Genomic DNA, 12,161 nt, shown 5'->3' with positions numbered 1-12,161 from the left:
TTTGTTATTATCCCTCAAAAAAGAGTCCGGGGACGTCCGTTATGATATTTTATAGCATCACCGAATTCAGTTTTTAAAAATTTTCATTTTTGTGGAAAAAAATCCGGGGAAACTGTAAGTATCACATGCCCTTAAATGTGTAGATTCGACGTTTACGCGTAATATGCAGAGTTCATACAACGTGCACCTATATGTAGTATCGACCGGGCCCCGAAATTTCTTGAATTCTTGGACGTAATACCAAGCCTCCTCGGAAACAAGAAATTTGCGATATAGCTGCGCACGTTTTATACATGTTTCAGTACTACCAAGGTCAGTGAACTTTATTAAATTATTATATGCAAGTAGGAATAGTTTCCTAGAATATGAATAATTAAATATTGATTGAATGCACATAGTTAATTCGAGTTACAATGGACTTTTAACAACAATTTCGTTGCCGGGGTACCAGGTACCCGGGTGGCAGACGCTGTGAGTTTTTTGGGTGGCAACACAAGGCTTAAATTTCTATATATTTTATAGAATGCCATTGCAAGAAGGAAAGTAAGAAGTAGTTGGAGCAAAAATTGGATACAAGATAAAAGAGAAGGGAAAAAAGCATACAGAAATTACGATATGGGGAGGAGATAGGAGAAATGGGAAAAAAGCTTTAAAGGTAAAGAGATGAAGTATTAAAACTAAATTGAATAGAGATACTACAATTTGGGAAGAGACAAGCGAGGTGTTTTATAGGTAAAGAGTTAGTGAAACTACAGACAGTGTATATGTAGTAATTTTTTTTAGTTAAATTTTTTCTGAAAAATGATCTTCTCCTTTGTTCCGCTGGGAATCGAACCGCAGAACTTTTGATTGCAGGTCGGATGCTTTTCCCTAAGCTACTAGAGAGATCGAAAAAATAATCCTTTTTCAGAAATACATGTATTATTTTGCCAGGTGTTACATATTCAAATTTTTCAAGGAATCTTTTTATCGTCAGAGAATAACAGAAATTCTGAACGTCTTTTCAGAATAGCTCAAGCTATTAATTAAATTTTTTTAAATAATTTTTTTCGTAAAAAAGATCTTTACTCCACTGGGAATCGAACCACAGAACTTCTGATTGTCGGTCGGGTGCTTTTCCCTTAAGCTACTAGAGAAATCGAAAGAAAAATCATTTTTTCGAAATACAAGCATTATTTTGCTAGGTGTACAACTCCATCTAGCCTGAAAAAACGTTAAGAATTTCTGTTATTCCTTAATGATAATACAGATTTCTAGAAAAATTTGAATATGTAACACCTGGCAAAGTAATGCCTGTAAGATAGAAGAAGAATGCGAAAGGAATGAACAATGCATTAAAATACTTTATAGGAATAAGACAAGGAATTGCGAGAAAAAGGAATAGAGGTTTGAGAATGTGGGAAGAGGAAAGAAAGGTATTTTTTTGGCAAAAAGAAAGTGGAATTCCGGACAGGTTACATAAAAAGAGCGAAAAACTGGAAAAAAGAAAGGTATTGGTTATAAGAGATCGAAAAAGAGGTATTGGAAAAGGCAAGTAGAGGAAAACTGGGAGAAGATATAAGAATGAATAGGAAAAGAGGAATAGAGGAAAAGGTATGGGAAGTATGGAACAATATAGTGGAGTTGAGTTACGACCGATTAATAAACATAAATGATCTTCCGCTCTTAGGATAAATTCTGTCCACTTTTCACATAGAGCCATGTTAAATGGAGGGGCGTGAGGGGTTAAAAATTTAAAAAAGATGTATTTTTTTATTTTCAGGGAAGAATAGATAGTTAAGATTAACCGCTAAAAGAGCGATGCATTGTCAAAAAAGTTTTAAAAAAAGGTATTGTTGAATTCCTGGTTGAGCGGAAGCAACTTGGGAACATTTATATGGGAAGTTGGTGCGAGAGAAAGTAAAAAATTATGGAATTGGCACGTAATAGCTCAATAGTTTTTATTAAAAATCCGTCTTTTTCGATTGAAAATTTAACTCTTTTCGTAGAATATTAACCTTTTATTTAAAATTAATATTTTTACTGATAAGTCAACTTTATTATTTTTTGGTGTAAAAACAATTTTTTTCTGAAAATTTGTTTTTTTTATTTAAAAATTCATGTTTCTTTGAAAATTTAAGAATCTTGTTAAAAAGTCATACTTTTTTATCAAAAACTCGACTATTTAACAAAAAAGTAACTTATTGTCTACAATTCTTATTTTCGTTTTAGAAGGTAAACTGGATTCTTTTTCGGAAGAAAATTTACCTATTATTTTGAAGGGTGTTTTTTTAATTGATCTGTTTTAGAAGAAATTGCATCTTTCTCGGATAAAAATACAACTGCTTGGTTAAAAAATCAACTAACTTATAAAAAAATATACTTTTCGTTTTTTAAATTTAATATTTTGGCGTTGAAAAGAGAACTGAAATCTTTTCTGGATGAAAATTCAACTGTAAATAAAAATTGGCCATTTTTTATTATAAATTAATTTGTTTTAGTACAATTTTCATCTTTTTTCGATAAAAATGCAGCTATTCATTAAAAAATTCAACTACTTCGTTCAAAATTTATCTTTTTGGTTGACATTCTTTTTTTTTTTTAATTTTAATTTCATTTTTTCAGAAACATTTTTTTGGCTTAAAAAATTTAAGTTTTTATCTTGAAAAGTCAACTGGGATCTTCTTCGGGTGAAAATTCAATTACTTCTTTTATTTTCATTTATTTTTTCTGAATAAAAATTCAATTGTTTCAGTACATATTTCATCGTTGTTAGATAAAAATTCAACTGTTTGTTAGAGAATTTAACCTTTTTGTCAAAAATTCATCCCCTTTAGTTGAAAGATGCGTCTTTTTAGATTGAAAATTCCATTTTTGTCGTATAAACTTATTTTTTTATTCAAAAATCAATATTTTTATTATCTAAAGTCAATTGAAATATTTCTTTAATTTATTACTTTTCTTTGCTTGAGCATACAACTATTTTGTTTGAATGATTTAGTTGAATCACTTTCTTAAGAAATTTTTTTTTTTGAAGATTTGTATTTTCAGGTAAAAATTAATTGCTTTGGTTGAAAGTTGAACTATTTTGTCGAAAATTAATCTTTTTTAATTGAAAATTCAACTACTTGGATGAAAGTTAAACTACATTGTTAAAAACTTATTTTTTTGTTGAAAGGCTTGTGTCTTTGTTTGAAAATGTAACTGTTTATGTCTAGTAGAATAGCCTTTTTGGGATTAAAATTAAATTTTTAATTATATATGTAACTTTTGCATTTTCAGTAAGATTGATCTTTTTTAGTTTAAGATTTTCATTTTTTTGTAAAAAATCATTTTCTTAGTTTTAAATTTCAATTTTGTTGGGTAAAAATGCATCAGTTTAGTGGGGAATGAATGTTTTGCTGAAAAGTCATATTCTATATTCGGAAATTCAAATTTTATAAAGAAAATTCGTCTGTTGACTTAAGGGTTCAACAATTGAGAGAAACTTTCTTTTCTTTTTTGAGTGAAAATCTTTTTTTGTTGAAAACTCGTATTTTTGGTTAAAAATATTTTTGTAGTATAAATGTCATCATTTTTTTTTAACATAAATTATGACACTTTTTTAGGGAATTTATCTTTTTAGGTTGAAAATTCAAGTATTTTGTTAACAGGCCATCTTTTATAATAGAAAAGATATATTTTTTTCAAAATAAATTATTAAATTTAAAAAAACTAAATTTGTATCTAAAATAACTGTTTTATTCCGTTTAGAAAAGATTATACATTAAGAGTAAGACAAGATTAAAATTCTGGTATTTGAATATTAATTCTTAAAATTAAATTTGTCTGACAAAACATTTACTTAAGTCGCTCCGCTGGGATTGGAACCACAGAACTTTCAAATGCTGGTCGGGTGCTTTTCCAATTAAGCTATTAGAGAGATCAAGAGAAAAATCTGTTTTCAGAAATATACAGATTCCTTTAAATTACTTGGATATTAATGATAATGAAAAATAAAGAATTAGTCAACGAAAACTGAGAAGATTTTTAACTGAAGTTTTTGGACACCCTGCCTAATTCTACTAGCAGTAACGATAGGACAGTTTGTTCGATCCAAGTCAGTTAAAAGTTAAACTGATTTAATCAAGTTCAATTCGAACAAATTAGAAAAAACATCCCTCCGAATGAATCCGAATTAATCTGAACTCGGATTATTATATAGCAGAACCTCGATTATCCGAGGTAATGTGGAGAGGAGATACCTCGGATAAGCGAAAACTCGGGTAATAAATGTCGCCATGAAACAGGCCAAATAAATTTGGTTCTTAAACTTTAAAAAAGTTTCCTGACGTAACAAGAATTTTATCTCATTGTTAACATCATAGCTAATTCTTCTGTCTCAAAATCATCGAACCATTCCTAAAATATGACCAGGTCGGACCATTTTTTCCTTCCTATTGATCAGACCCAATCCACATGTGCTTCTCAATTGTATTTGCATAGTGGGTCATCCATTATTAATTCGTACGTAACACATCGCAACAAGGATATATTCACCCTCTAGTAGCCGGGAAAGATGGAATAAGTGTTTTCACGGTAAGAACACCGATTGCACAACCGATTCGCTCCTCACGAGTACCTAAGACCTAAGAGAGCAGCCGCCAGGCATTGTGTGGGAGCCCCTAGAAAGGGGGGCTCTCAAGAGCCCCTTCTCTCGATCCTCATCTTCATCACTGCATATATACCACCACCTCGGTATCATCTTCGAAACACTTCGCACCCGCGAATCTTCCTCGTTCGGTCACTTTATTCGCGAAGAGAATATTCAATTCGGAAAAGTATCGAATTCTTTTTTACTCACTTTAATGGTGGATAAATGAACGTCACGTGGAGTAATTACGGTTTAAGGTGATTGAATTTTCATTAAGGTGCGTGCCGAAACAGTGGTGCAAGTGATTGATAGTATAGGCGACTTCATCATTTTAAGGCAGTTCTATCAAAAATCAGGTGGCTGGGAAAAGACATTTTCTATGATTTTTAAAATTGAAATATTATCAGTTATTTCGTATGAAAAAATACATTTTTCTTAAAGAAAGTTTAAAACATACGAAAAATAATTTTTAATAATAGCTTCTGCATTTTAATTTGTTCCTACTGTCGCTTCATATCCATTTTTTTCGGGGGAAATTTTGCCAGCAATTCTACTCTTTCCAATACAACATAGTTATTGGTTTTAAAAAAAGTTTCCTTCATTAAATATTATACATCTTTAAAATTCAACCATTGTTCAAAAATTAGTAAGAAGGAAAGTCAGACAAAATTTAATTAAAAAAATACTGTTAGAGTTAGTTTTTGTTGCTATGTTTTAAAATGTGATTATTAAAGATAAAATTCCTTATTTAACACGATACCATCATTAATACCATTTTCATTTTTTAAATCATAGAAGAACTATCTTTGACAGATGCCTGATTTTTTCAGAACTATCTTAATAATTTTATTACATTAAACCACGATTTCCTTTTTTTGTTTCTGTTTTATTAGTTTTTCCACTCTCATTTTCAGTAGCAATTTTTCAATTAAATCCTTTTTTCTGCTATTCTTTCAATTTTTTCACAATCCTTCATTTTATTGGGTTTATTACTTTTTTCCATTTTTGTAACATTTATTTATTTTTATTAAAATAAAAATATAGTGCTTTTTGTCAAGTACATAATATTACTACTTTCGGCCTTTTTCTTCCTTACTACACGTGTGTTTGTATTTATCATCTTCCTGAATTCTAGAGTCTTTGTTGCATTATTTAGAAAAAATTAAAGGAAAATAAATTTATATATTGAGGGAAAAAAATATTTTAAAAACGAGACAAAAATGGAAAAAGATAAAAAAAATAGGATAAAGAAAGTAAAAGTCAAGGGGAAAGAAATTTAAAAAAAAAGTCTTAAAAGTGTTGAAAGAGATACAATAAAAAAGAACAAAAGGAAAACATACAAAATAAAAGAAGTGGAAAAATACTTCAAGAAAAGAAAAGGGGAGGAAACAATTTTTTTGCTTTTCTGTGTTTTCCTTTCCTTCTCTTTTTCCTTTTATTCCACTTTTATTGTTTATTTTTCATTCTCATTCCTTTTTTTATACTTACTCTTGTATTCCTGCTAATTGGTAATTATTTCGCCAATTTTTCCAGTTTAACTTTCCTTTTTGTATTTCCTTCACTGTTTTTATATTATTTCATAATTTTCTTATACTCTTTCGGCTGCCGATTTTTTTCTTTGTAACGGCCTTTTCCAACCCTTTTTTCTTTCTTTCTTTATTCTTGTCCTCCTTTCATTCTTTTCCTTTTTCAAGGAATTTTATTTACTTTTTTCCTAAAATTGTTCCTCCGATTTGATTAATTTTCCTATTTACTGCCTTTTTTCCCATTTTTTTCACTCCTCTCTTATTCATTATTTCTCATCTTCTACGTTTAATTTAATTATTTCTTTTCTATTACTTTAATTTGAGAAAAAAAGAATGGAAAGAGAAGGAAGAAAAAAGTTAAGAAAATATTAAAAGTCTAGGTTTTCATTATTCTAAGATACCTCTGATAAAAATCACTTGTCTGAAAAAAGAAATTATCAATGATTTTAAGAATTGAAATATTATCAATCACGTCTTATAAAAAAAGACATTTTTCGTAAAAAAAAAACTTTAAAACTAACAAAATAATTTGTTGGAACAATAGCGTCTGTATTTAGATTTTTTCTTAGTATCTCATATCAATTTCTCTTATTTTTGGAAGAAAAAATTTCCTACAATTATACCGTTTTCGATAAAACAGATATTTGTTTAAAAAACTGTTTTCTTTAATAATGTTATTAAATTAAACCACGATTTCATTTTTTCGTTTCTATTTTATTATTTTTTCCACTTTCATCTTCCACCGCATTTTTTCAATTTAATCCATTTTTTTACTTTTCTATTTTTCAACTTTTTCACACTCCCTTATTTCATTGTTTTTATTATTTTCTCTCTATTTTTCCCACAAACATTTATTTTCATTAGAAGAAAAATTTTCTACTATTTACTTTTTTTTTTAAATTGTATATATATTTTTTTTCTTTTTTCATCATCTTCCTTAATTCGAATATCTTTGTTGCATTATTTAGATAAATATAAAGGACATTAAAATTATGTATTAAGGGGGAAAATGTACACAAATAATGAGAGATAAAGACAAGAAAAACAGAAAGAAAGGTAAAAATAAGGACAATGGAAGTTCAAAGAAGGTGAAAAGGAATTTAAAAAAAGATTTTTAAGTGTTAAAAGAGATCCAGTAAAAAAGAACGAAAATATAAACGTGGAAAAATACTGTAAGACAAAAAAAGTGAAAAGAACACAAATTTTTTTTTCTTTCTCATTCCTTTTTTTATACTTACTTTTGTATAACTTCTAATTGCTAATATTTTTCTTCGGTCTTTCCAGTTTATCTTTCCTTTAATGTTTTTCTATTATTTCATAATTTTCTTATATTCTTTCAACTGCCGCTTTTTATCTTTACATCGAGTTTTCCACCCATTCTTCCTTTCCTACTTCATTCGTGTTCTGATTTAATTCTTTTACTTTTTTCTGGAATTTTATATTATTTTTTCCTAAAATTATTCTTCAGATTGGCTTCATTTTCCTATTGACTTGCCTTTTTCAATTTCATATTTACTATTTATTTCCTATTCTTTCTTTCTATTCTTCTACGTTAAGTTTAATTACTTCTTTTCTAATACTTCAAAACCTTCGCGAGTAAAAATGCTTTTACTTAAGTTCGACTTGGTTATATCTTGAGTTCGTCTCCAAGACATCGATGTCTGGCAGCGTCTCAAAACTGAGTCGAGACATAGGCTTTCGTCTTACCTTTATGGCTACGGCAAGTAAAACGGCGTTTACTTGTCTCAAGTCGAGCCTTGTCTTGGCTAAGACGACGTTTACTTGTCTCAAGACAAGCCTTGTCTTGGCTGATATGTTCGAACTTTTTTCGGCTCATAAATGAGATTAAAATTGATGAATGAAAAATTTATAATTATTAAATTAGTTATTTTCAATTAAAAAATTCAGAATCTATGGGTCTGAATGAGTATAACCCTTAAATATTTTTTCAAACAAATGAAAATGGTAAATTTCTAGAAAAATCTTCTAAGCCGTTAGAAATACGTAAAAACAAACAACGTTTTCGGTATCATCGTCAAAGAAGTATAATACAAATGAAAATCCGTAAATGAGTTAATTAAATATATATATTTTATAAAAATATACAAGATTGTTTAATCATTAAGAAAGATTAGCTTTTATGACAGTCAGAATGGCCCTTTTTGTTAGGACAGGTATACACTCGAAGTTATGAACCGCTCGTGTTGGAATCATAAAAGTTTGACTCAAGAGATAAATTTATGCCTTCAAGACATAGAAACTTGTCTCCGAGGCATAAATTGAAGTCTGGCTCCGTCTCAATACTGAGCATGCTCAAGTCGAACTTTTCGATTTCAGCATGTCTTGATTGGGGGCAATTCAAATCGAACTCAAGTCGAAGCATTTTTACTAGGGTTCGCTTTCCATTATCCTCCTTTTATTATCTGCCTTCTCCATCCTTTCAGATTATCTTTAAATTACTTAAAAATAAAAACAGGAAAGAAGAAATAATATATTAAAGTGAAAACTATATAAAATCAGAGGAAAGAAAGCTAATAAGTTGAAGAAAAAAGAAAGGAAAGAGAAGGAAGGAAAAAGTTAAGAAAATATGAAATGAAGGGGATTTCATTTTTTTAAGGTCGTTCTGTCGATAATCACTTATCTGGAATAAGAAATTTTCTATAATTTGAAAAATGAAAATATTATCAGTGTTATCTTAAGAAAGAAAAGATGTTTTTCGTAAAAAATGTCTAAAACTTACGGAAAATAATGGTTTTAACAATAGCTTTTGTATTTAATTTTTTTCTTATTATCGCTTCATATTAATTTTTTTAATTTTTCGAAGAAAAAAATTCCTACAATTTTACAGTTTTCAATCAAATATAGCCGTTTGTTTAAAAAGTTTTTCCTTTGATAAATTCTAAAAAAATTTAATTTAGCCATCGTTTAAGATTGGTAAAAAGAGATGGTAAGACAAAGTTTAATCTTAATAAATATTGTTAAAGTGAATTGTTTTTCTATGTTTTAGAATTTTATTATTAAAAATGACATTTCTTATTTGAACTTACACCACCAGTAATATTATTTTGATGCTTAATTATTAATTCAAATCAATTTGATTCTTATTTTTTAACTGTCAGATATATAATTTTTTGCGAAACTAACTCAATAATTTTATTAAACTCAACCACGATTTCGTTTTTCGTTTCTGTTTGATTTTTTTTTCACTTTTATTTTCTGTAGCATTTTTTTAAGTTAATCCCTTTTTTGCTTTTCTTTCTTTTAATTATTTCACCATCCTTTATTTTATTGGATTTTATTATTATACTTTCTTTATATTTTCGAAACATTCATCTACTTTTATAAAAATAAAAATTTGATGCTTTTTGCAAGTACATACTTTTACTAGTTTAAGGCATTTTCTTATTTTTTTATATTTTCCTAATTATTACCCTTCTGTTTTCCTTCTAGTTATGATTTTGCTTTTCCATATCTATTATATTTTTCAAATTCGATTTTGAAAATTATATACGTATTTATTGTTTTTTTCGTCATCATGAATTTTAGGATCTTTGTTTCATTATTTAGGAATGATGAAAATTAAGGAGAAAGAGAGTTAGAAGCAAGTAGAAAAGAATTAGAAAAGGATAAATAGTAAGAAAGAAAGGAATCATGAGAAGCTAAAAGTGGAAAATACTGTAAGACAAGAAAAGGGAAAAGTAACTTTTCCCTTTCCTTTAGTTTATATAAGAAACAGTTTTTCTGCTTTCGTGTGTTTCCCTTCTACACTTTTTTCCTTTTATTATATTTTCTTTTTTTCTTTCTCATTCCTTCTTTTATACTTACTTTTGTATTCCTGCTAATTGCTCAAACTTTTCCTTCAGTTTTTCCAGTTTATCTTTATTTTTTATTTTTTTATTTTTCCTGCACTATTTTAATTTAGATTTTATTATTTTTCTATTATTTCATAATTTTCTTATATTCTTTCAGCTGCCGACTTTTTTCTGTACATCGTCCTCATTCACACCTCCCCCCTTTCTTTCTTTATTCTTGTTCTTCTTTCATTCTCTTTCTTTTTTCAGAAATTTTATTTTATTTTTCCTAAAATTATTCCTCTGATTTGATTAATTTTCCTATTTACTTCCTTTTTCCATTTTCATTTTCACTCTTTTCTTATTCGTTCTTTCTCTTCGTCTACGTTAAGCTAATTACTTCTTTTCTAATACTTCTAAATTTTCACAGTCTATTCTCTTCCTTTTATTCTCTGCATTATTCATTATTTTATATAATCTTTCAATTATTAAAAAAAAATTAGAACAAGAAAGAACAAATAGTATAGTTTGATAAAAAATGTGTGAAAGCATAGAGAAGAAAAATAATAACTTGGAGAAAAAATAAGGAAAGGGAAAGAATAAAAACGTTAAGAAAATATGAAAAGAATTAAAAAACGGTATTAAAGCAAAATGAATCGAAACAGACACAAAGGAAAATAAAAATGAGGAAAATATTAAAAGTAAGAAAAGTGTCTTTTTCGTTTCTGCAATTAAAAGTTGACTTTTTTTTATCTGCTCTTCCCTAATTCACCTTTCTTTTTCTCTTTTTTTATTTATTCTTCTATATCGTTTCCCCCTTTAAATAAATTATTTATTTAGTTATCTTCTCACACTCCTTTACTTTCTTATTTCCTCTCTTCCAAAATTCTTTCTCTTTCGCAGTTCTCATATCACTTCCATTTTTTATTTCTTCATTATTTTGTATTCTACTTTTTTCTTTTGACATATTTCGTGAATTATTAATATAAAATTTAAATTCTATCATTGTCATCGATTTCAGATGGTTTCACAGTATCAGATCATCAGCGCTCTTCTACTATTCGGATTAGTGTTGATCTATCAAGCAATGGCGGTAAGAATTTTACAACAACAAGTTAATTTTGACTCTTCAGTATAAAATCTTTTCCTTAATATAAATCCAACTTTATATAATCAATTCGAAATATTGATCTATAATTTTTTCTTGAAAATGTAACTCAATAGTAATAAGAAACATTAAAGAGAGATTTAAATTCCATAAGACCAAAATTTGCATATTAATATTGTAATAAATACTTTTTTTAAATTAAAGTTATTCATTTCAGGATTGAATGAAATTCTCAATGTACCTATTCTTATTTATTCTAGTATAAAGTAAGTTGAAATAAAAATTATGCAAGGAAACTGTAACACCTTACGTGTCTTCCCGGCACGCTTGCTATTTGATAACTTTTGATTCAATTGTTGACTCACGAAATTATGTAACTTTGCGAAACTGAATATTATTATTATTTTCACATGCGTTCAGAATAATTTCTCACGGATTATCACGCAACAATGACAAGTGACAAGTGAGCTGCATCTCCCACATGATTGCTTAGGTGGCAGCATTAACTAATTAATTAATTAACTTTCTCGCGTGTCAGGAAATAGTTGCGTTAAAGATAATAAAATTTTGTTCAAAGTCGCACGATCCTCTCTGATCTAATTATTTAACCCCAATTTTTATGCAAATATAGGAAATAATTATTATTTACGAGGACACCAGAAATGTCTGAATGAGCTGCGTGAATGGACAGATGCGTTCTCCTAATGAAAGACCCAGTCGCCAATTTTTCACATATCAGACCGTTTCCTACTTACTGGCACACTTATTTACTTTATAACTTTTTGGTAATACTCTTTAATTTAAGTATCACTTAAAGACTCGTTACCATACACTATCGGAATCATAAGGACGATTTCTAAACATAAATAATCAAGTGTTTGGCAAAATTTAATACACACTCTTTGTTTGGTGCGTTCCGTCAGCCTAAAATATGACGCGTACGTGGTCAGAAAATTTTGAATTTATAAGGTTATAGTTAGAGGCTTTTAGTTGTATTATTTATTTTTTGCAAAATTGAAATGTATTTAAGGGCATGTGACACAGCTAAATACCTATATTACCGACCTCACTTTTTCAGTTCACTGAATGTTTTTTTAAACCTAAGAACTTTTTTTATAAATAAA

At 28.2% G+C, this 12,161-nt stretch overlaps 1 protein-coding gene across 2 annotated transcripts in view; it reads left to right on the top strand.

The window, feature by feature from the left end:
* Positions 1–4,749: 4,749 nt before the first annotated feature.
* Positions 4,750–12,161, top strand: part of LOC117170910 (U-scoloptoxin(01)-Cw1a) — a 30,908-nt gene continuing 23,496 nt past the window's right edge. The window contains exons 1-2 of one of the 2 annotated variants that reach the window (XM_033357960.1): positions 4,750–4,889; positions 10,951–11,022. In XM_033357960.1, the coding sequence (XP_033213851.1) occupies positions 10,951–11,022 (72 nt within the window). In that variant the 5' untranslated portion in view covers positions 4,750–4,889. The remainder of the gene's footprint in view (positions 4,890–10,950; positions 11,023–12,161) is intronic. The other variant, XM_033357967.1, reaches the window with a different exon arrangement.

The sequence above is a fragment of the Belonocnema kinseyi genome, chromosome 1 (assembly GCF_010883055.1).
Source record: "Belonocnema kinseyi isolate 2016_QV_RU_SX_M_011 chromosome 1, B_treatae_v1, whole genome shotgun sequence".
Taxonomy (NCBI): domain Eukaryota; kingdom Metazoa; phylum Arthropoda; class Insecta; order Hymenoptera; family Cynipidae; genus Belonocnema; species Belonocnema kinseyi.
This window is presented reverse-complemented; position numbering and strand designations above follow the sequence as displayed.